Below are 25,048 nucleotides of genomic sequence, written 5' to 3'. Positions count from 1 at the left end.
TGATGTTAAAATGAGCTTATTTCTTCAATACCTTCCAGGTCATGTGACCTAATCACTCAAAATCAATGCTGGGCCAAAGAACTACACTGGTTGAATAGGACACACCTCTTTTTATTGCATTTTAATACTTAAATAATTTGTATATTAATATTTTGATGCAAGAATTAGCTTATTTCTTCAATACCTTCCAGGTCATGTGACCGATTCACTCAAAATCAATGTTGGGCCAAAGAACGACACTGGCTGAATAGGACACACCTCTTTTTATTCCATTTTAACCTTCTAAATATTTTATATTAATATTTTGATGGAAAAATTAGCTTATTTCTTCAATACCTTCCTGGTCATGGGACCGATTCACTCAAAATCAATGTTGGGTCAAAGAACTACACTGGCTGAATAGGACACACCTCTTTTTATTGCATTTTAATACTTAAATAATTTGTATATTCATATTTTGATGCAAAAATGAGCTTATTTCTTCAATACCTTCCAGGTCATGGGACAGATTCACTCAAAATCAATGTTGGGTCAAAGAACTACACCGGCTGAATAGGACACACCTCTTTTTATTCCATTTTAACCCTCTAAATATTTTTATATCAATATTTTGATGGAAAAATTAGCTTATTTCTTCAATACCTTCCTGGTCATGTGACCGATCCACTCAAAATCAATGTTGTGTCAAAGAACTACACTGGTTGAATAGGACACACCTCTTTTTATTGCATTTTAATACTTAAATAATTTGTATATTAATACTTTGATGCAAAAATTTGCTTATTTCTTCAATACCTTCCAGGTCATGTGACCGATCCACTCAAAATCAATGTTGTGTCAAAGAACTACACTGGCTAAATAGGACACACCTCTTTTTATTGCATTTTAATACTTAAAATATTTTTATATTAATATTTGAATGCGAAATTGAGCTTATTTCTTCAATACCTTCCAGGTCATGTGACCTAATCACTCAAAATCAATGCTGGGCCAAAGAACTACACTGGCTGAATAGGACACACCTCTTTTTATTGCATTTTAATACTTAAATAATTTGTATATTAATATTTTGATGGAAAAATTAGCTTATTTCTTCAATACCTTCCAGGTCATGTGACCGATTCACTCAAAATCAATGTTGGGTCAAAGAACTACACTGGCTGAATAGGACACACCTCTTTTTATTCAATTTTAACCTTCTAAATATTTTATATTAATATTTTGATGGAAAAATTAGCTTATTTCTTCAATACCTTCCTGGTCATGGGACCGATTCACTCAAAATCAATGTTGGGTCAAAGAACTACATTGGCTAAATAGGACACACCTCTTTTTATTGCATTTTAATACTTAAAATATCTTTTATTAATATTTTAATGCGAAAATTAGCTTATTTCTTCAATACCTTCCAGGTCATGTGACCGATTCACTCAAAATCAATGTTGGGTCAAAGAACTACACCGGCTGAATAGGACACACCTCTTTTTATTCCATTTTAACCCTCTAAATATATTTATATTAATATTTTGATGGAAAAATGAGCTTATTTCTTCAATACCTTCCTGGTCATGTGACCGATCCACTCAAAATCAATGTTGTGTCAAAGAACTACACTGGCTGAATAGGACACACCTCTTTTTATTGCATTTTAATACTTAAATAATTTGTATATTAATACTTTGATGCAAAAATGAGCTTATTTCTTCAATACCTTCCAGGTCATGTGACCGATTCACTCAAAATCAATGTTGGGTCAAAGAACTACACTGGCTGAATAGGACACACCTCTTTTTATTCCATTTTAACCTTCTAAATATTTTTATATTAATATTTTGATGGAAAAATTAGCTTATTTCTTCAATACCTTCCTGGTCATGGGACCGATTCACTCAAAATCAATGTTGGGTCAAAGAACGACACTGGCTGAATACGACACACCTCTTTTTATTGCATTTTAACACTAAATATATTTATATACATTTTTTGATGGAAAAATTTGCTTATTTCTTCAATACCTTCCAGGTCATGTGACATAATCACTCAAAATCAATGTTGGGTCAAATAACTACACTGGCTGAATAGGACACACCTCTTTTTATTCCATTTTAACCCACTAAATACTTTTATATTAATAATTTTATGTGAAAATTAGCTTATTTCTTCAATAACTAATGACTCAAAATCACTTTATTAATTGAATACTAGTCTGTACACAATAGAAACAGCTCTTTATATCGGATAATATTACATCCTCTATTTAATATTAATATTTCTATTACAAATTCAGGGTTTTTTCTATAGCTTCCCTGTCATGTGACCCAGTGATTAATGATCAGAAAGTAATACAAACAAGGCTACACAGGACACATGTTTTACTAATCGTCATCATTGAGCACATTTCAAGTATTACTTGCACAAAGGACATTTCCAATATCCTGTCTCTGCCTTTTTAAGGTCTCTGCTGTCCATTGCCAGACACTGGGCATGGTACCATCGTTCGCAGTCATCACACTGAACCTGTTGAAGTGAAAGAAATAATGTATTTATAATATATTTGTACCTTAGATTACCATTCAGTTGTCTTAATACTCAAGTGTTAGTGAGGAATCAGCTGACACAATCATCTACTCCTTAAAACCCACTCCCTGTGTTTTAACATGCTCTATTGTTTTGTTTTATTTTTTTTGTTTTATTGTTCTGTCTTTTACATTTTTTGATTTAAGTATTCCAGTAGTGAGTGTTGCATTTTTTAAATGTATTGTATTTAGTTGTTTAAAATTAAATGTGTTTTAGGTTGACTTTTAAAATCTGTCCAGGGACTACAGATGAAAAATAGCCTCTTGGCTAACTCTGGCATATTTACAGAAATGTTCATTAATGTGCACTGTCCCTGTTAAATAAATAAATAAATGTAGACATCACAATTACACATTTTCTTCACAACAGCTCACCCAGTCTGTGATGGGAGATCCAGATCCTGGAGGCCTTAAGGCAGCACACATAGCACAATAAGTGTGCTCATCAAAGACTGAAACAAGATAACAATACATGTATGTCAGCTTCTATATAAATACATACAGACACCCATATATACATATACATATATTCATATTTATTTACCTGATGCCTCAAGGATTTCGAGAGCCAGTTCTCTCCTCTCCTGTGTCATGTATTTCTTTGAACACTCGAAATTCACATTCGGGATCAGAGGGAAGGATTCCATGACTGCCTTTGCCATCTAAACAAACAACACTTATGTTATGGAGGGTTTTTCTTCTTTATTGTATAGTAATACAGATACAGACAAAAACATGAGACACATTATAGAAAACATCCACCCTTGACTAGAATGCCTCCCAAAACCTTTGATTATTGATATAGACCGGTCCTATTATTGGAATTTTGAGATATTCAGAAGCAAAGTTTTGTCAATTAAACTTTCTGTATTCAAGTGAATACTAATTTAAGTTCAACAATGTTGTGTCATAATCCAATTGTTGTCAGTTGTGAAAAATACAATAAACAACAACATGATATCGGCATTATACTATATATTGTCCATTGGCCAACCTGCCTGCTAAATATTATGGGGATCAGCATCGGCCTTTAAAAAACCTTTATCGGTCAACCACTACTTTTGACAGCTTTTTTAAATCCGTCCTTGCATTAAACTGTCTTTCACATTAAAAACTCTGCTTGTTAACTGGATGAAAACAGAATCTCTTCAGCTCACCTTCACAACAACGACACCACAGCTACATCCATCCTTTTGAAGTGGGTGACCCATAACGCCTCCCTTCCACTTAACATCCACCCAGTCTGTTATGCTGTGGCGTGTCCTCCTCATCCTGAAGTACTCCCTGAGAAAGGATAATGTCAACACACTTTACATTTCTAATTATGTGGCTCCTAAAGATAATGTAACAGAAATTCATACTGTTTGTATTCACCATATGACCATTTATTTGTATAAGGGGCAGCCACAGGTCAGCTATAGATATCACTGTCTGAACACAGACTGTATCAGACTGTTTAAAATGCTTTCAATGCTGTCTGTGAGTATGAATGTAACTAAATGTGACACATTTTTTACGTTTAAATATAGTTTTTCCTTGAATTTTCAAATATCTATTGAATTTTGATTTACTGTATTCTTTTGGCAGCATGTTCGGAGTCATCAAGCTCTTCGATGCTTTGAGCTGGATCCACCAGGAATACGGTGCTGGTTTTGGCATGAATGTACTGTGAAAAAGTAAAAGCACTTTTCATCAAAAATTTGGTTTCACCATGTAAGTCTTGTGCTTTAACAGAAATAATACAATAACAAAAATAATTACAAACCAGCAACTTCCAGTGGTTGTTGTTGACAAGTACAAAGGACAGGACAGCTTCATAGTTGTCAAATTTTACCTATAATGCCATCAAATAAAGGATTAAAACAAACTTGAAGGCTAAGGTAAAAATAACAACAACATTAGTCTGACAATTTTGTTCTTGTGCCATTCATTTGTCGTGCTTAAAACAAGTGTTGGTATGGAAATTCAAAAGTAAGTAGATTTATCAGGTGATTTAACTAATGACTATAGTTTCAGAGAGGATACAGTAAAATAATCTCAGTTAATTTCCTATTTAAGATCTCAGCCAATGCTTCACTCCATGTACCTAATGGGTGAGTGTGAGCCCACATATCAAATCCACACCTACTTCCCCCTAAAGTATTACCATGCACAAACACAACACACCACACACATAAACATACACAGACCACACACATTACCTTTGGTAAACTGTGAGATGTTAGCTGAGTTCTGTCCCCGAACAAAATGACACCTGCTGTGTAGTGATTTAGCAAGTACATTTTGTTCACAACGCCGAATTTGTCGGCAGCAACATGAAACACGCCTTCAATTACCTGGCAAAAAAAATCATAACAATTTGCCAATTAATGCATATTCCCAGTTATACTGAACTTTCATTCCCTGCAACTTTGAGAATCTTGTGACTGACAAAAGTATCTAGACATTTTTTTCAGATACTTTTTGGGCAGAAATCGTTAAATGCTAGATAAAGAAAATGACACAGTGTAGAGTGAAACTTCAGACACTTGAAACATGTAGTAACATACCTCCCCTGTCAACCACTGGTGGGGTCGAAGTGAGCATAGCTCACAGTGGCGGATAAGTAAGATGCGTCCTTTCATCTGTGAGGGGAGCACTGCCACGACCACCTCGGTGTCCTTTTTTTTCCACAGCCAGGTCAACTAAGTCAAGATTGAGGGGAAATAGATGCATTCTGTTTAATATGGACACTTGAGGAATCTTTTAACCCTCCGGTATCACTCTGGACATTTTTGTCCCGAATGACTAATTAGGGTAGCGCATTTGAATGATACCAGAGGGTTAACAATCTTGAATGTTTGGGTGGAGGCCTTGTTTTTGTATCCACCATCAAAGCTACATACACAAAATATAATTAAACTGTCCATGTGTATGCATTTAACCTCAGTCCCTTTTAGAGTTTTCACTAAATGACATTAAACAGGCTGCTCAGGAACAGAAACTGTAATTGCAGTTTAAAGTCTGATTTAGAAATCTAGTTTCTGTTATAAGTTTGTATGCTGTATTTACATTTTTCATCTTCATATTCTCCCCCTACAACATGCACCTAATCATATTGGGTTATAATACTTCATGTCCTTTGTCCTTCACCTCACTCACCAATTTAGTCCATGCTTTACTTTCTGACAATATTTACTTATTCCATTGTTACAATTAAAATGCTGGAGAACAATTTACACACTCTGAACATAGTAAGTCTTAGAGAAACTCACATTTCCCTGTGCATATTTTTCCTGTTGGTCCACTTTTCTTTTCTTCACCTTTGTGGCAGGTGGGCTCTTGGGGTTGGGTAGTGTTTTTGGTGGATTGAAGTACTTGGACTTGGGCTTGGTGTGACCAGCAGAACTTTCCCGCTTGTTCCACTGTTCCTCGTGGTCATCATCTGGCCTGCTAGGATGTCCAAAGTTTTTGTCCAGAATATGCATTGGCAGATTGTGTTGCTGAATGTGCTCTATATATCTTCCTTGTATTGAGGCATACATTTTGGAGACAAACTCAGCTGGTCTCAGGTACTTTTTTTTTAAAAGGATGGTGTTTGACCAACCCAAACCAGAGCTCAACATGGCAGTTGGTATCCCTGGTTTTATGACTTCCATCTTTTTTAGAGGTACCTTTTCTATGTCGCGGCAGATCCCCAAGCAACAAACCACTCCACAATGGGAAGATCCCCATGTAGTTTTTTAACAGTGCATCAATGGCACCAGGACAGAGGTAGTGGTTTTTTACATGAACAGCATCGTCAGAGAGAATGTCACACTCTGCTTGGTCCCGTCTGACTTGAAAAGCTTGTGTAAAAGGGGACTTTCCAATAATGTTATGAGCATTTTTTTCCATTTTGCTTTCCTCCTCTCCCATTACATGTCCACTTTCCTCCAGTTTCACGTCCCGAGTTTGCAAAATGCACTTGTCGAGGTACATTTTGCTCTGTTTCACCAAATTAGTGTACTCCTCTGCATCAAAAAGCACACACATATGATAAAAAACATCAAAGGCTTCCTGCATACTTGTGCAGTTCAGGATGTACGCGAAACAGAATGTTGCATATTCCTGTGTGCCTCTGTCTACAGTTTTTTTTCCAAATGCTTGTGACACAGCCTTCATGATATGAGCAGAGCACAGATGCAGCACAGTGAAGTTAGGAATCAGTTCAGTTTGTCCAGACACTATCTCAAATGCTCTGTCAAGGTACACTGACATATTTTCCCTGTTAAAAGACAGAAGCACACTGTTTATCAGAGCCCAACTATAATCTGTCTCAACCTGTGCTATCTTTCTTTTTGTTGTGTAAGACAACTTTCTCTTAAATTCCATGAGCCAATGGGAAATAGATGGAATGGAATGGCTATTGGTGATCAGTTCTGTGACAGGCAAGGGAGGCTTATCCTTACCCATTCCGGGCAAAACCAAAGCATAATACAAGACCCGCTTATTTTGATCAGGAATTTTCTGTATCACGCTGCCTGTGGCATCAAGGTAGAGGGCCGTAGGTGTTGGCTTTTTCAAGTGCTCAGTCAATATCTTTATTCCAGCATCTGTGTATAAATGCACAGCAAACGGATCAATTTGTAGGTGCTGAAGATAGCCTTTTGATGATGCATGACTGCTGCTCTCTTTGATTATTTTTTGAGTCAACATGAGTCCAAGCATCATGTCATCGTGGAGCCTTGCACTTTTCTTCACTTCAGAGGATATTTTCTTTAACACGTCTTTGGTGAGGCTTCTGCTTATGTTACCAGCCATTATTTCCTCTACTGGTGTCTGTCTCAACATAGTGTAATAATAATTGCTGACACCACTGGTTAAGGCTTTGGAAATTGTTCCTCTTCTCGTGTATTTTGCTGGTCTAAATCGCCTTTGATTTTTATGGTGTATAACTTCACCAATGCGCATGACTTTAAAAAATATTTTTTTATCCGTTGATTTTGGCCTGTTCTTTTTTGAGAAACTGTAGACAGCGTTGCATCCATTAAATGTGCATTTTGCAGAGGCACAGAAAAATGGCGAATTCTTTTTACGGCTATCATTTGTCTTAACATGCTGGTATTTGAAAGCAAGTGTGCAGCATGGATTATTTTTCAAAAATTCCTGATAAAATGTATCAGTCCAGGGGGGACGGAGTTTTTTTTTGCAATGTTTAGGTTTAATTTTGTTCCATTGTTTTCTTGTCATGGCAATTTTGAACTTTTTTGGCCCTGCTTTGCACTTTCTGTTCATTTTTGTTGTCATTTTGGCGGCTGTCTCTGTACTTTGTTGGTCTGACTCTTCTGTGTCTATCTCAGACTGTGGCTGTGCGTTACTTATTTCCCTGTCATCCTGACTTGTGTCCTCGTCTTTCTCACCTGTAGGTGCGCTGTAAGACTGTTTTTCTTCATCGTTCTTATCTTCATCTTTCCCCACAGGCTCTGTCCCTGTTTTTCGTTTGTTTCTTTTTCTTTTTTTATCCTTTTCTGGCCCTTTCTTGTCCTTGCCTGTTTGTCCCTTTCTGTTCATTGTTGTTGTCGTTTTGGTGTCTGTCTCTGTACTTTGTTGGTCTGACTCTTCTGTGTCTATCTCAGACTGTGGCTGTGCGTTACTTATTTCCTTTTCATCCTGACTTGTGTCCTCGTCTTCCTCACCCGTAGGTGCGCTGTAAGACTGTTTCTTGATACTGTGCTGTCCATCTCTCCCTCTTTCACTAACATATTTTCCTAAATACAAACATTACAAAAGTAAAAAATCTCATTTAACAACTGTATCTCTTATTGCATGACTACAATGCAACTTTAAGCAATCTGCCATCCTTGGGTCAATTACAGTAAATTATGTTAACATCCTACTGTGATGGCTGTAGTATTTAATTAAATAAGAACATTAACCCTTATGCCTCCCTAATGAAATGTATTATCCAGGCTACTGTTTAATTTTGCGAGCATTCTGATTGTGTTAAGAATATGACACGGCATTTGGTAAAGATGTTAGTGTTTTGGAAACATGTTCTTAATAATGTGTAATCAAAATAGTGACTTTCAAATCCCTAGCGAAAAAAATTAAAGTGAATGAACATTTGATAATTATGATCAGCACTGAATTGGGTTAAAAAATGTAAGTAATTGAAAGTGGAACAACATTATTAACATAGCCTATAATATCTTTATTACAGTATTTTTAGATGCAGACATTTTTGTCGTTAGTGTTTTCAGAGTAATGTTTTTAAAAAGGGATTCACAAGGGTTAAGCTTCAACTTAAAAGCCTCTGGGGCAGAGTCCTGCATGGGTCCAGTTTTGCAAATCTGCAACCACCCGAACCCTCGCAGCTCAGTAGCAACTGCGAACCGACCCGTTACACGCAATTATCTTCAAGTCAAATCTGGACCCGACCTGATGATATAAGACCCACGACCCGACCCGTTGTGAATTTTTGGGGGGGCTAGTGGAGTACTTCGTGACCACAGAGCGTGTACGTTGTGATCAGCTGTTTTAGCGCAGTTCTCCAGTGAGTCTCCCTCCGCAGCCGGTTGGCGTAGTTTTTGGCACAATTCCGTTGTACAGACCGACGTTAACATTAGCCCCGTCTGTGCACACGGAGACCGACTCTGTCGTCCGGTGATCGAACCGCCTTCTGGAAAAGCTTCACAAGTACCACGGTACGCAAATGCGCTTTGTGACACAAGTGACGGTACGCAATTCAGATTGTTTCCGCGCATGCGTACCTGCGTACCAGTTATGTGCACCCCTGGAAATGGGCCTACGTGTATGTTTTGCCCGTTACCAGACCCGGCGTCATGGGCGAGCCCCATGGGGCCGGGCCCGCCCATCGAGGATTTGGGCCCGCCCATCCAGGATTTGGGCCCGCAGTTTTAATCAGGGCTGAATACAACATTGTAATTGTTTTATTATTATGTTTATGGTTGTTATTTGTAGGGCTCTTTCCTAATATTTATTTTTGTTTTAAACTATGTTGAAAGATTAGTTTAATATCATTTTTTTTATTTTGCTATGAAATTCTGAATGAAATTCTGAATGAAAGGCTGCGCGCGAGACTGGTTTTTCGCTGGGTTGAGTCATGTGGGTGTTTGAGTGAGATGCGGCACAGCAGCCTGACAGTATACTCTTGCTAGGTTAGTTTGTCTATTATCATTTATATTTATCTGCAACAATGGATATCAGGAAGTGGTTCATGAAAGGAATATGGCAAGTCAGAGAAATTGACTGTCAAGCCGGCTCTCTCACAAACTCCGGTTCTGTGCGCAAACAGACCGCTGCACACGCTATCTGCCCCTCGCTCAATCTCTCTCTCTCTCTCTCCCCCTTCTCTTTATCGCTCAACCTCACTCCACCCTGTGTACGCTCCTCAAGTTTGCCTGCGTGCTTGCCCAAGTCCCCACCCCCGTTGACAATTCAGATTTCCCGGGAAATGTAAGTTTCGGGGTGGGCCCGCCCTGGCAAATCAAATGCCCGCCCAGAGACGTATGTCTGCCGCCGGGTCTGCCCGTTACACAACTATTTTGCGGGTTATCCGCCGGGTATCCGAGGCGGGACTCTGCTCTGGGGCTCATCAAAATTATTTTTTAACAGTACCTGCTTGAAGCACCTCAGTCCGGACTCCACGTCGGTCTTCACCCCAGATGACCCTCAACCACTTAAGATGCTCTTTCTTATTACCTTTAAACACTGTAAGTGTAACTGAGGACCACTGCTCAGTTGTAACATTAACTTCACTAAAACCATGAGAAATTAAAGACCTGGTGATGAAATCTCTACCTCCTGCTTGTTGCCACAGGTCTAAAGCTTTCTTTGTCTTGCCTTTTTTGAAGCGCACCATTTTTAGATCAGACAATGTGATCTGGTTTCCAAAATATCTTCTTCGTGTTCTTCTTCTTCTTCTTCTTCTCTCGATGTTTGGCGTATTGCAAACAACTTTAAAGGTGCATACCGCCACCTGTACATGAGTGTGAATCATCATATCATGTCTTAACCATGGTCTTAACTCATGGACGTATCTATGATCTAATCAAAAAATCTATATAAATAAATCAACAAAAATGATATGATACATTATTTGTTCAACCTCACACTCAATGGCGTTGGCTAATTTTCTGTGAAGAACTTATATCAAAACACATTTAAAATGACCACCCACGGTACTACACATTTATATTACAAACAGGAGGTTCGGGGCTAACACGAATGTGGAAATTGTGTGTGTGTGTGTGTGTGTGTGTGTGTGTGTGTGTGTGTGTGTGTGTGTGTGTGTGTGTGTGTGTGTGTGTGTGTGTGTGTGTGTGTGTGTGTGTGTGTGTGTGTGTGTGTGTGTGTGTGTGTGGGTGTGTGTGTGTGTTTGTGTGTGTCTTATCACAACTGATCAAGATGGCCAAATTATGCTCTGCTCAGAGGGCCTTGCAAATGATTTTGGAAGAGAGAGAACCATTTGACGATGATGTAGAGGAAGAGGAAGGTGTATCAGAATGTGCGGGTCGCATTTCTGAGAATTCTGAGTCCGACAGTGACTTTGAAGAACAGGATTAGATTGAGCATCAGCTAGTTACAAAAAAAAGACGAGCAACAGGACCAGCCGGTCAGCGGGCAAAACAACAAGTAGCACTTTAATTCATGAATCAAGGTTCAAGGTTTTTATTTGTCATACGAACATAGCTACAGTGTGGTTATGACGATGAACATCTTAGGTCACAGGATCCTCCATTGAAGCAATAAGCTAATTTTTCCATCAAAATATTAATATAAAAATATTTAAAGTATTAAAATGCAATAAAAAGAGGTGTGCCCGATGCAGCCAGTGTAGTTCTTTGACCCAATATTGATTTTGAGCGATTAGGTCACATGACCTGGAAGGTATTGAAGAAATAAGCTCATTTTTCCATCAAAATACTAATATAAAAATATTTAGACTATTAAAATGCAATAAAAAGAGGTGTGTCCTATGCAGCCAGTGTAGTTCTTTGACCCAGCACTGATTTTGAGTGAATCGGTCACATGACCTGGAAGGTATTGAAGAAATAAGCTCATTTTTCCATCAAAATATTAATATAAAATATTTAGAGTGTTAACATGCAATAAAAAGAGGTGTGTCCTATGCAGCCAGTGTAGTTCTTTGACCCAACATTGATTTTGAGTGATTAGGTCACATGACCTGGAAGGTATTGAAGAAATAAGGTAATTTTTCCATTAAAATATTAATATAAAATATTTAGAGTGTTAAAATGCAATAAAAAGAGGTGTGTCCTATGCAGCCAGTGTAGTTCTTTGACCCAACATTGATTTTCAGTGATTAGGTCACATGACCTGGAAGGTATTGAAGAAATAAGCTCATTTTCCCATCAAAATACTAATATAAAAATATTTAGACTATTAAAATACAATAAAAAGAGGTGCGTCCTATGCAGCCAGTGTAGTTCTTTGACCCAGCACTGATTTTCAGTGAATCGGTCACATGACCTGGAAGGTATTGAAGAAATAAGCTAATTTTTGCATCAAAGTATTAATATACAAATTATTTAAGTATTAAAATGCAATAAAAAGAGGTGTGTCCTATTCAACCAGTGTAGTTCTTTGGCCCAGCATTGATTTTGAGTGATTAGGTCACATGACCTGGAAGGTATTGAAGAAATAAGCTCAATTTTGCATTCAAATATTAATATAAAAATATTTTAAGTATTAAAATGGAATAAAAAGAGGTGTGTCCTATTCAGCCAGTGTAGTTCTTTGACCCAACATTGATTTTGAGTGAATCGGTCACATGACCTGGAAGGTATTGAAGAAATAAGCTCATTTTTGCATCAAAATATTAATATACAAATTATTTAAGTATTAAAATGCAATAAAAAGAGGTGTGTCCTATTCAGCCAGTGTAGTTCTTTGGCCCAGCATTGATTTTGAGTGATTAGGTCACATGACCTGGAAGGTATTGAAGAAATAAGCTCAATTTCGCATTAAAATATTAATATAAAAATATTTTAAGTATTAAAATGCAATAAAAAGAGGTGTGTCCTATTTAGCCAGTGTAGTTCTTTGACACAACATTGATTTTGAGTGGATCGGTCACATGACCAGGAAGGTATTGAAGAAATAAGCTAATTTTTCCATCAAAATATTAATATAAAATATTTAAAGTGTTAAAATGCAATAAAAAGAGGTGTGTCCTATGCAGCCAGTGTAGTTCTTTGACCCAACATTGATTTTGAGTGATTAGGTCACATGACCTGGAAGGTATTGAAGAAATAAGCTAATTTTTCCATCAAAATACTAATATAAAAATATTTAGACTATTAAAATGCAATAAAAAGAGGTGCGTCCTATGCAGCCAGTGTAGTTCTTTGACCCAGCACTGATTTTGAGTGAATCGGTCACATGACCTGGAAGGTATTGAAGAAATAAGCTCATTTTTCCATCAAAATATTAATAAAAAATATTTAGAGTGTTAAAATGCAATAAAAAGAGGTGTGTCCTATGCGGCCAGTGTAGTTCTTTGACCCAACATTGATTTTGAGTGATTAGGTCACATGACCTGGAAGGTATTGAAGAAATAAGCTAATTTTTCCATTAAAATATTAATATAAAATATTTAGAGTGTTAAAATGTAATAAAAAGAGGTGTGTCCTATGCAGCCAGTGTAGTTCTTTGACCCAACATTGATTTTCAGTGATTAGGTCACATGACCTGGAAGGTATTGAAGAAATAAGCTCATTTTCCCATCAAAATACTAATATAAAAATATTTAGACTATTAAAATGCAATAAAAAGAGGTGTGTCCTATGCAGCCAGTGTAGTTCTTTGACCCAGCACTGATTTTGAGTGCATCGGTCACATGACCTGGAAGGTATTGAAGAAATAAGCTCATTTTTCCATCAAAATATTAATAAAAAATATTTAGAGTGTTAAAATGCAATAAAAAGAGGTGTGTCCTATGCGGCCAGTGTAGTTCTTTGACCCAGCATTGATTTTGAGTGATTAGTTCACATGACCTGGAAGGTATTGAAGAAATAAGCTAATTTTTCCATAAAAATATTAATATAGAAATATTTAGACTATTAAAATGCAATAAAAAGAGGTGTGTCCTATGCAGCCAGTGTAGTTCTTTGCCCCAGCACTAATTTTGAGTGAATCGGTCACATGACCTGGAAGTTATTGAAGAAATAAGCAAATGTTTCCATCAAAAATATTAATAAAACCTATTTAAAGTATTAAAATGCAATAAAAAGAGGTTTGTTCAATAAATGTATGCACTAGGGTGAATTTGCTTCACATTCACACGATCGAGAAGCTGTCGATTTATTAAAAAGAACATTTTTCTTGTGTAATTGTAAATGTCATTTGTTGATGGTCCCTAAGTGAAAGCCTCGTTTCGCGGAGAAGATCTCCCCGTTAAACTGACGCTGCCGGCGTGTCCGGGAAACTGACGCTGCTGGCGGGTCCGCGAATGTCCGTCGAATATCCAACCTAAAACTAAATTCACCGCGGTCAGGCTGAGATCCTCACCACTGCTGTGTGTGTGTGTGTGTGTGTGTGTGTGTGTGTGTGTGTGTGTGTGTGTGTGTGTGTGTGTGTGTGTGTGTGTGTGTGTGTGTGTGTGTGTGTGTGTGTGTGTGTGTGTGCGTGTGCGTGTGTGTGTGTGTGTGCGTGTGTGCGTGTGCGCGCGGTGATGAGGCCCATGATCGTAGCTGCTCATGCTAGCTTGTCTCAGCTAAAGGTGGAACGGAGATTTGGTGCGTGGAGTTCAACTCTGAACTTATCTGGGGTCAGAGTTCAATTTCACGCACCAAATCTCCATTTCACTTACATATGTACATACAAAATGTGTGCTTTTAAAATGTTATATTCAATATGTCATTTTAAAAATAAAAATGTATTCAATAATTTTTTTAGACGGAGCTCCATGGTGATTTGTGCTATTTTTAGAACATGCACGCGGGCGACCAATTTCCCCCCTGCGGACGACTTAGTGCCCGCGGGCACCGCGTTGGCTACCCCTGCTCTAGATGATAGGAAAGGAGGTTTCAAACTTCCTTTACAACCTCCTTTAGCTTAGGAACCACCGGACCTTCCTTTACGAAAGGAGAGGAGAAAATGCTGCCCCACAATGCCTTGCGGCCGCAGCATTTGCCGTCACACAACAGTCTGCCGTTCACGGAAACAACCGATTATGACCGAGAAATTATATCATGAAAGATACGGTGCTTATTAAGAATTTTAAAACGTATGTGGTAAGTTACCAAAGTGCTTTGTTTGCCTCGTTCTTATTAAACATCCATGTTGTAGTCCGCTTTATAGAACACTATAGTTTCCATAGTTTCCCCACAGCAGCAGACGCACATTTATGACGTCCGCTGGCGCATCATAAAGACGTCGGATAGTGAAAGTCCAGTCGGATTCTCAAAGCACTGGAGTCTCTTCTCCTAAATCCTTTTAAATTCTCCTATCCACTATCCCTTAACCCTGTGACGTTTCACTCAGAGGTCAAGGAATAGACGATAGGGATAGACGATAGGAGCTGATTTTTTTACTATTCGACCGCAACCCTCCGCTCACATCTCCTGAGGGCGGGTCAAATACACGAGGAGGGGAGTCGAGGAGGGGAAATTAAAGAAATTAGAAAGCTTTAGTCACGTTCTCCTAGCGAGACCTCAAATAATCTTCGTAATATCTATCAAACTATAGATCCTACACATCCACTGGACATGGATTCTAAAAGTACAATATACACTTCTTGCTAGGAATCTAATCAAAAAGCATTTTAATAACCAAACTATTCTACAATTTAGGATTTTCCAGAGAGGGTTATTTGTTAATATACGACTCTCCGGAGCGTTTACAATTGCCGCAAATTGTTGTTTCTTACACGACCACTAGAGGTGCTAAACTTTAAAACGTGACTATATGTCGTAATAAGCTGCTGAACATGAGTTGGAGGTCTTGTTGTAATCAACACTTAGGACTTTAGTTACACCTGGAGTAAATTCACCAGCTACCCAGCAGCATGCAAAGTCATTACATGGCGTACACATGCGTGGACATCACATTCTTGGTCATATGACCACAGTCGTTAATTCTGCTGAACTGGGGCCTCATGGCCACGTATGTGGGCACCTACACTGCCATCTGGTGATGTCAGAAGAGAACAACACACTACGGTAAATATTCAAAATGGCGGCAAACACAAGGGATAATTCAAGTGGCAGCTCCAAATACAAACCTCGACAAGGTAAGAAGTCCTATCATATTTCAAGGCTTTTTCTGATTTAGATATTTATCAAAGCATTGTCCGTTTTTCATGACATGCAAATTTGACAAAAAATGTGTAAAAATAACAGTGTATATATATATATAAGTGTATATAGGGACTTAGGTTGGTCGAAAATGCTAATATGTTATTAAAAATGTGCACAAGTAAAATAGCGTATAGCTAACTCTGGTGCAGCTAAAAAGCTGTACATTGTCCCAATTAAATAAATAACAATTAAATAACTAAATACATACATACATACATACATAAATTAGTTGGGTTGAAAATGTTAATATGCTAGTACAAATGTGCCTTGCTATAGATAATAGCTAGAGTTGTTTATAGCTAACTCTGGTGCAGTTGAAAAGCTGTACATTGTCCCAGTTAAATAAATAACAAAGAAATACATAAATACATATATATAAATGACATTGGTTTGTATTTGATTTTTCATGTTTTTATTTCCAGAGCGTTTTTCTGTGCAAAGAGCATTGGAGCTACTTAGGTTAATTGACTCAGATTTGGAAGACTCGTCTGACAACGATGATCCCATCCTGGATGCCAATTATCAACCCCCACCACAGGAGCAAAGCAGCAGTGAGGATGAGGATGACAGCAGTGATGATGAGGACCCCATTCCTCAGCCCACTGAGCACAGCAGAGGACGTAAACGTCTCCGTGGTGCAAATAATGGTTAGCCAAGACCAAGTGGATATTTGTTTATTTAAGGCAGGGCCTCAGGGCTAGGTGAAGTATAGGAAGCAAAATGCTTATTTACAACACTTGTTGACAGGTTCAGGGACAGGGACAGGGACAGATACAGGTTCATCCCGCACTCCCAGACGGCACCGTCAAACTCAGCAGATCGAGGCTGATCGCTCAGATGATGACTTGGAAGAGCCAACACCAGGACCAAGCACTCAGGGACAGCACAATAAAGGTAATTGTTATTATTTTCGCATGCCTTGAGGGTAAATCTTCAATTTTCTTTTCTGAATCGGATTCTGCAAGGCTGCAAGTCTCAGAATCGACCTGAATGCGCATCTATTGATGAGCAGATGATTCCTTTCACAGGAGCCTGTCCATTCAGACAATATCTGCCAATGAAGCCAAACCCAGTTGGCATCAAGAACTTTGTTTGTGCTACAGCAGATGGCATTGTGCTGGACTTTGATCTGTATCAAGGTAAAGCTGCACTTCTTGAGCAGGTCGAAGAAGAAGAGGTGGGCATGGGGTTGGGAGGCTTAGTCTTGGCTCGTCTGTGTCAAACTCTGCATCGTGGCACGAAAGTGTATTGTGACCGGTTCTTCACAAGTATCCGAGGTGTGGAACTAATGATGAAGAAGGAGATGTACATTACTGGTACAATAATGAAGAACCGACTCGCTGGCACGAAGGAGAAGCTACCCTCTGACAAAACCATGAAAAACACAGGAAGAGGTACCTCATCAGAACTTTCCACTGAAGACGGAAAGTTGTGTGTAGTGAAGTGGTACGACAACAAATCAGTATTGATGATGTCTGTTGTTAATGGCACAGAGCCTGAAGACACCTGCCAGCGCTGGGACAAGAAATTGAAACAACATGTGACTGTCTCGCGACCAAGCATTGTCCGTGAGTATAACCTCAAGATGGGTGGAGTTGATTTGATCGATAGAATGATTAGCTACTATCGCATGAGCGGCCATACTAAGAAGTGGACGATGCGGATGCTAATGCACTTCACGGGTCTGTCTTTAGCCAACAGCTGGCTACTCTACCGCAAAGACCTCGCAATATGTGCTGCACCAAAGAAGAGCATCATGCAGTTCCTTGAGTTCCGTACGGAAATGGCTACGACCCTCTTGGCCCAGCATCACGGTCAAGGAAGCGATGCAGACCTCTCTGAACAGTCAGAGGAAGAAGACAACTCAAATCAAGGGAAGAAACGTCCTGTGACGGCAGTGCCCCATGTCTCGGTCCGCAGGAGGGCGAATGCCCATCTCCCAGAGATGATCAGCCTGAAGAACGCGGCGCGCTGCAGGGTAGCAGGCTGCACTGGAAGAACCCGAGTGCGTTGTGTGACCTGCAAAGTGTTCTTCTGCTTGCAAGGCGATCGCAACTGTTACACAGCCTTTCACACATAGGTGTGTACATGTTCCTAAAGAAAAGGGCATTCCTATTTATTTTTTTACATGGCCAATGCAACATTTCACATAAGCCATACTGTAACTGTGACTGTCCAAAGGGGGCAAAAATGTTTTGTTTTTTTCATGTTGTTTTGTTTTTTCACAATGATGTTCAAGACACATACAATAGTAGCCTGGTATTATTAGATGCAACAGTGACAATGCAAAATGCTTTGAATGTTTTATATTTTGTAACAGGATATGATGTCTTCCTGCAACTGTTTGTAGCATTTTAAATGAGCCGTACTGTAGTTGTGACAGTCCAAAAGGAGCAAAAATGCAGTGTTTTCATGTTGTTTTTACTCTCAGATGTTCAAAACATGTTGCAAAACATGCAAAATTATGTGTGTATAAGTTATTAATACATGCAAAAGCAGCCAGGAAAAAACTGCTGTGTTCAAGGTGGAAATAAAAGAGTTTTTCACTCTATTACAAAAAGGTGACTTTAATGTGTTTTATGGAAATTCAGAACGGGTGTCCACTTTTCTCTAAAAGTACATCATGTCAAAAGATGATACTTAGTTTTTATACTTATCAGGTTCCAATAAGCCCAAATAGCAAAGAGAAATAAAAAATGCATATAAAAAAAACAGCTTGGGTCTTAGGAGGTTAAGTAAATGTTGATGCTTATACTTTTGTACTTTTACTTGAGTAATCTTTTGAATGCATGACTTGTACTTGTAACAGAGTACCCCTAAACTCTGGTACTTCTACTTGTACTTAAGTACAAGATCTGAGTACTTCTCCCACGTCTGTGTATCGTCATGCTTGTGAACTGCAGTGAATGATAGGACTCTAAAGACCAAACCCTAACACAGGTTTACCTTGTGTTATCAGGCTTTCTTAAGTGCAGTGAATTGCTGAAGAAGACAAACCTTAGATGTGCACTTCTTTGATGAAGATAAGAGAAGACCAATTCAGCCAGAGAGGCGGCAATTCTCTCAATGCTGCTCTCATACTTATACTCCAGCAGCAGTTTGAAAGCTTGGGTGAAAGTACGGTAAATGAAACACCAAACAATTCAATTCAGGGATCATTGTTTTCAGTTTGTATGACTCATGTCTAAGTCAGAAATTGGCTGATAATCCAGAATACAACCTTTTTTTCAATCATACAAAGGCATAGTTTTAACAATCGTCCCTTAGGTGTTTTCCAGACAGCTACACACATTGTGGATCTCTTGAAAGACAGGTCTCTTTACCAAACGAACCCCACACATTTGCTTGCTAGCCAAGAGCCACACACTGTCTCATTATTACATTAAGTTTTACAACAGAGATGCTAGAACAAACCATTTTGTCTCCCTGGCTCAATTACAGACTTTTTCTTGGGCTCTGCGGGATGATGTGTCGACAGCCAAGCCTTGAGTTATTGTAGAAAGTAATCCTTTCAACTCAGTTGTGAGCACATTTTTTATCTGGGTAATTGCCATAAGAATGTGCCACACATATGGCCACAGCTCACTGAAGAGGGGACTGTGAGGAGGATATTGGGTGTTGTGGAGCTCAGCTGGGATGGTGCATAGCTGTTGTCATAACATCAAGTCACCGCCACTTACCTGCTCTATTGACTGTTAAACAACAGACTGCAATAACAGTGGACCTTGGAAATGGGAACAGCCTCTAGGCTGCCCAATTGGAAATAAATGGTATCTGGCTCATTTCACACTCTTCAGATCATTCTCCTGGCTCCTTTAGCCCCTAGAACCAGGACACAACATTAGAGACAAAAACAATACATATGCAGACTTAGATTTAAATGTGTGTAGCTCTTAATCAATGTTGCAAATGTTTTCTTTGTGAAACAATTGATTATGCTTTAGAATTCTCAGGGAGGAAAAACTGGTGCACAAATGTTCATTATAATTTCTCTAGTCCCAAAGAGATCTTTAAATTGACAGTTTTATCTGTACACAGACTGAAGGATATTGAATTAATGATAACATAAAGCGGAGAAAAGATGCAAATCCTCAAATCTCAATAAAATACATTATTAAAGGTTAATGAAAATTGTTGTAAATGATTTGTTTAAGAATGAAATAAAGTACCCTGGGCTTTTGGGAGGCTGCAGAAACAAGCTGTAAACAAAGAACTGACATACTAATGTGCTTATTCACGCACCGAGCAGATGTTGAGCGAAATTCCTTTAGATTTGTGTCTCTGGTTACTTGGTGAATGTAAGTCCAATATTCCCTCTTCCTTTTAGCTTCAGTTTCGTCTCCACCACCTCCTAAAGGAAATGATTGACTCTTTCATTGCTAAATGTTCCAATATGTTCACCTGCTAGCATGCTAACTGTAATTTGGTGCTAGGCAGGGCGTGTAGGGAGTTTTGCTAGCTTAAAATATTGGCACATTGTATCTGAAATGCAGCGCTATGATAGCATTAGGAGTCTCAATTCACTCTCTTTTTATTCCCTAAAAATGTTTCCATGGCACGTTTTTTCCCCAGATTTTGCTTTTATCAATGCATCAACGTTTCCTCAGCTAAGTGTAAACCTAATTTGCCACACATCAAGATTATTTTCAAATTGTCTGCGTTTGAACTTAAGTTATTTTTTTTCCAAAAGGAAAATGCAATTAATGAAAATGCACCGATAAGTATTATTGTGATCCGAGCTGTGAATGTACATGTTGATTAAAGTTGCCTTAACAGCTAACTGAATGTGCTATGACTTATCAAAATGTAGGATTGAATGGATTGTACTTGTATAACTGGAGTGACTTGTCTCTCCTGTTATACAATTGCAACCATGTGAAACACTTAACTGGGAGGCTCCATTAAAGGAAATCAATACAAGCAAATATAAAATATAAAAACACTATTTAATGATCAATAAAACAATCCATTAAAGAAAAACTATTTAAAGATTACTTTCAATGCCATGTATATTGCAGATATTGCTTGGGGGCTTGTATTGCACTTGTGTTTGCATGCATGTGTGTGTCATATTATTTAGTATTCTTATAGCCTGGGGGAAAGAGCTGTTCTTCAGCCTGCTGGTGGGGGCCAAACAGGTCCTGTATTCAAACTATTGGTGGTAAATGATCCAATCACATCGCTGGGAAGACATTTGTCAGCTGCGACCTCCATTAAAACTAATATGAGTGATTTATTTGGTTTGGGTGTAAAACTTTTTCATTTGTTGTGGTTATCTTTAAGTTGTTATTTTCAATGATACAAAAGTGCCATAAATGTTACCTGTGCCAATGCTTGCACATTAGGACAAATAGTTTGTCCTTCCGCCTTAATAACTTGTAGTGGGAGCCCATTTCAGTCCACATTGATATATTGTGAATCATGGCCCCGCCTGTAGCACACATTTATATTAAATGTAAACTCAGTTCAGTCTGGATTTGAAGGTAGCCTACAATAGATCATCTTGAAATTCAATACTAGTTTATATTATGGTTTTATGCACCATTGCAGCCCTGAGTTATATAAATGCATAATCATGAACAGATGACTAAATGTTTTGTTCCCTTTCTCATAAAGGTGAACTCCTTCTAGTGTGAGTAGTTAGAATGTCTCGCCGCTACAAGTGTCCGCAGAGAGCATCTGTGCACGAACATGATGAATGTGTGGAAGAATAACTCATGCAAATAGAAAAGTAAACAGCTGCGGGTTGTGAGAGTATTAGAGGAGATTATACGAGTGGCGGGCTGCGGGGCTGCCCCATTAGCATCAACACCGCCCTGGCTTCAGAGCAGAGGGGGCGTGCTGCTCCTATAAGCCCTGCCACTGGGGGCCCACTCTACTGCAGGTGTGTATAAGCTCCCTTATATCAAGCATGGGGTGATCGAGGCTTAGCATCCCACTTTTAAGGGGGGGGGGGGGGGGGGGGGCGTCGCTTGTGGCAGCAAGATCATAAAATTAAAAGGTGTGTGTTTATCTTACATTTTCTTATGTGCACCTGAGGGGAAATACAAATTCACAGTTGAGGCTTGTAAAGTACATTGCTAGGGCGACTAGACTTCCGAAAGTGTCCTTCTCAACACCTGATTCCTTGTACAACATTGTGGCATCAGATGAATGCCACAATGTTTCAAGGCTTTATAGTCATTTGCACATTAGCTACAGTGTAGATATGGAAATGAAAAACTTCGGTCACAGGCTCCTCCAACAGTGCAACATATGGACATAGAACAAATAAAACAGATAAACTAGTGCAAGAGAATGTAAATACAAATAAAATAGAAATAGTGCAAGAAGAGTCTACAGGACTGTCTCAGAAAATTAGAATATTGTGATAAAGTTCTTTATTTTCTGTAATGCAATTAAAAAAACAAAAATGTCATACATTCTGGATTCATTACAAATCAACTGAAATATTGCAAGCCTTTTATTATTTTAATATTGCTGATTATGGCATACAGCTTAAGAAAACTCAAAAATCCTATCTCAAAAAATTAGAATAGTTCCTCAGACCAAGTAAAAAAAAAAAGATTTATAACAGCAAAACACAATCAAACATTTGAAAATGTCCATTAATGCACTCAGTACTTGGTTGGGAATCCTTTTGCACGGATTACTGCATCAATGCGGCGTGGCATGGAGGCAATCAGCCTGTGGCATTGCTGAGGTGTTATGGATGCCCAGGATGCTTCAATAGCGGCCTTTAGCTCATTAGCATTGTTGGGTCTGGTGTCTTTCAGCTTCTTCTTCACAATACCCCACATATTCTCTATGGGGTTCAGGTCAGGGGAATTTGCAGGCCAATCGAGAACAGTAATGCCATGGTCAGTACACCAGTTACTGGTGGTTTTGGCACTGTGGGCAGGTGCCAGATCATGCTGGAAAATGAATTCCTCATCTCCATAGAGCTTTTCAGCAGACGGAAGCATGTAGTGCTCTAAAATCTCTTGGTACACAGCTGCATTTACTCTGGGCTTGATGAAACACAGTGGACCAACACCAGCAGCTGACATGGCTCCCCAAACCATCGCTGACTGTGGGAACTTCACACTGGATTTCAAGCAACTAGGATTTTGCTCCTCTCCAGCCTTTCTCCAGACTCTGGCGCCTTGACTTCCAAATGAAATACAGAACTTGCTTTCGTCTGAAAAGAGGACTTTGGACCACTGTGCAACTGTCCAGTGCTTCTTTTCCTTAGCCCAAGTCAGACGCCTCTTCCGTTGTCTTGAGTTCAGAAGTGGCTTGACCATGGGAATACGGCTATTGTAGCCCATTTCCCGGACACGTCTGTGAACAGTGACTTTTGATACCTGGACTCCAGCTTCAGTCCACTGTCTTTGAAGCTCCCCCAAATTCTGGAAGCGACTCTTCTTCACAATGCTGTTAAGGCTGCGGTCATCTCTCTTGGTTGTGCAGCGTTTCCTGCCACATTTCCCCCTTCCAACAGACTTTTTGTGGATGTGCTTTGAAACTGCACTCTGTGAACAGCTTGCTCTTTGAGAAATTTCTTTTTGTGTCTTACCCTCCTGATGGAGGGTGTCAATGACGGTCCTCTGGACAGCAGTCAGATCAGCAGTCTTCCCCATACTTGTGATTTAGTTTACTGAACCAAGCTGAGTGTTTTTCAAGGCTCAGGAAACCCTTGCAGGTGTTTCGAGTTAATTAGACGATTCAAGTGATTCGTTGAACACCCTACTAGTATACTTTTTCATGATATTCTAATATTTAGAGATAGGATATTTGAGTTTTCTTAAGCTGTATGCCATAATCAGCAATATTAAAATAATAAAAGGCTTGCAATATTTCAGTTGATTTGTAATGAATCCAGAATGTATGACATTTTTGTTTTTTTAATTGCATTACAGAAAATAAAGAACTTTATCACAATATTCTAATTTTCTGAGACAGTCCTGTATATACACAAGTAAATGGAATAGGATATATTAGATAAATTAATAACAGATTAATGTTTATGGATGTTCAGGTGTTTAATAGTCTTATGGCCTATGGGATGAAATGTCACAGAAGCATTTACAACATTTGACATATTTGATGTGGCTGACCAAGTCCATTGGTGTAGCAAAGAGCAGCATTTCCTATTGACTTGCTTGTGTCCAAAATAACGTGTTTCTAATTATTTGTCCAGCGTGTGTCTTCGCAACATCCTCATTGCTTTTGAAGCAAATCTATTTTCCAAACTCAATCACATGGAGGAGCGAAGAAAGGAGTAAGTAAAGTAAGGTATTCGATTTTCAACATTTCTGTGAGTAGATTGATTGCCAATTAGGCAGGCAGGGGCTCTTTTGGTTCAGGTTTAGGGACAGGTATTGACGCCCCGGGCACTCTCGCTGTGCCATTGTCTGTTTTTTTTTTGTGTTATAGGGCGCATTTCAGTTACCAGGGGGGCATGGAAATGAACCGGCCTCTTATTTGCACTCCTCTGTTCTCTCAGAGTGAGCTGCTTTTTGAATGCTAAACAGTGTTGCTGTATCTGGATTGATCCCCCTGAGCAACAGAGGACTTTTCCATCAGATCTGAGATCAATTAACGTCCGTGCCCCGCCCAGCTTCTACCATCTGAAAGTGAGAACGCACAACTAATGTTAGATCAACAGTGTTCCATTTTTGTCCTCATGACCAGGAACAGTCTATTCAGAGCACATGAAGACTTTAGGTTTATCTCTCTCTTTAGGGTCCCTCTATTAAAGCATCATTCAAGCAAAACAATTGCAAAATAAATATGAATATTAGCACCTGGTCCTTGGTTCTTTACTTTCTGTTGTTAAAGAGACAAATCAAGTACAGACTAAATATACAGACTATAGAAATTACTTAGGTCTAGATAATTTATCCATCTTGAAAAATGTATTGAAATAACAAATTATATTTTCAGTTGAATGCAAACATGCAACATTTCCTGTAGATTTGATCCAGTTATTTGAAATGCAGCTTCCACTTTTTCCTCCCAATCGTTGGTTAAAATGCCGTAATATTTGGGTCCCTGAGTAAAAGCTACCTGTTGAAACTTGATAACTAACAAGAGAGCTATTTGCTTTATAATATTATACGCTTCTACTTATTTTGTTTTGGATTTGTCTTTGTCTGTATTATAATTGATTTAATAGAATAAAAA

General features: G+C 38.7%; 2 protein-coding genes across 4 annotated transcripts; one reads left to right on the top strand and one right to left on the bottom strand.

Moving 5' to 3' along the window:
- Nucleotides 1-2,169: 2,169 nt before the first annotated feature.
- LOC307015232 (uncharacterized protein) lies at nucleotides 2,170-10,438 on the bottom strand. 3 transcript variants are annotated; one of them, XM_079643726.1, is made up of 10 exons: nucleotides 10,176-10,438; nucleotides 5,831-8,305; nucleotides 5,126-5,260; nucleotides 4,778-4,912; nucleotides 4,342-4,410; nucleotides 4,148-4,242; nucleotides 3,734-3,860; nucleotides 3,121-3,238; nucleotides 2,952-3,028; nucleotides 2,170-2,517 (listed from the first exon to the last, which is right to left on the bottom strand). In XM_079643726.1, exons 2-10 carry the CDS (start codon nucleotides 6,212-6,214, stop codon nucleotides 2,407-2,409), a joined length of 1,251 nt encoding a protein of 416 aa, XP_079499852.1. In that variant the 5' UTR covers nucleotides 6,215-8,305; nucleotides 10,176-10,438; the 3' UTR covers nucleotides 2,170-2,406. The 3 variants fall into 3 exon arrangements, with proteins under 3 accessions (XP_079499852.1, XP_079499853.1, XP_079499854.1); XM_079643727.1 differs by lacking the exon at nucleotides 4,342-4,410; XM_079643728.1 differs by lacking the exon at nucleotides 5,831-8,305 and having other exon boundaries at nucleotides 10,176-10,437.
- Nucleotides 10,439-15,755: 5,317 nt separating this feature from the next.
- On the top strand, nucleotides 15,756-18,496 carry LOC307016228 (uncharacterized protein; the record flags this gene model as incomplete). Its single annotated transcript, XM_079645270.1, has 4 exons — nucleotides 15,756-15,813; nucleotides 16,303-16,527; nucleotides 16,628-16,774; nucleotides 16,909-18,496. The coding sequence occupies 4 exons, from the start codon at nucleotides 15,756-15,758 to the stop codon at nucleotides 17,958-17,960; spliced, it is 1,482 nt and encodes a 493-aa protein (XP_079501396.1). The 3' UTR covers nucleotides 17,961-18,496.
- Nucleotides 18,497-25,048: the final 6,552 nt, after the last annotated feature.

Source organism: Notothenia rossii (genome assembly GCF_949606895.1).
Source record: "Notothenia rossii genome assembly, chromosome: 8".
Taxonomy (NCBI): domain Eukaryota; kingdom Metazoa; phylum Chordata; class Actinopteri; order Perciformes; family Nototheniidae; genus Notothenia; species Notothenia rossii.
Note: the sequence above shows the minus strand (reverse complement) of the source record. Positions and strands in the feature narration are given on the sequence as shown.

Bases quoted from the DNA above. Each gene is read 5' to 3' on its own strand.
- LOC307015232 (XM_079643726.1), bottom strand. From the start codon at position 6,214: ATGGAAGTCATAAAACCAGGGATACCAACTGCCATGTTGAGCTCTGGT. The intron at 3,239-3,733 runs GTGAGCTGAAGA...TTGTTTGTTTAG, and splicing joins GTGGTGTCGTTGTTGTGAAG to ATGGCAAAGGCAGTCATGGA. The intron at 3,029-3,120 runs GTAAATAAATAT...ATCTTGTTTCAG, and splicing joins CGAAATCCTTGAGGCATCAG to TCTTTGATGAGCACACTTAT.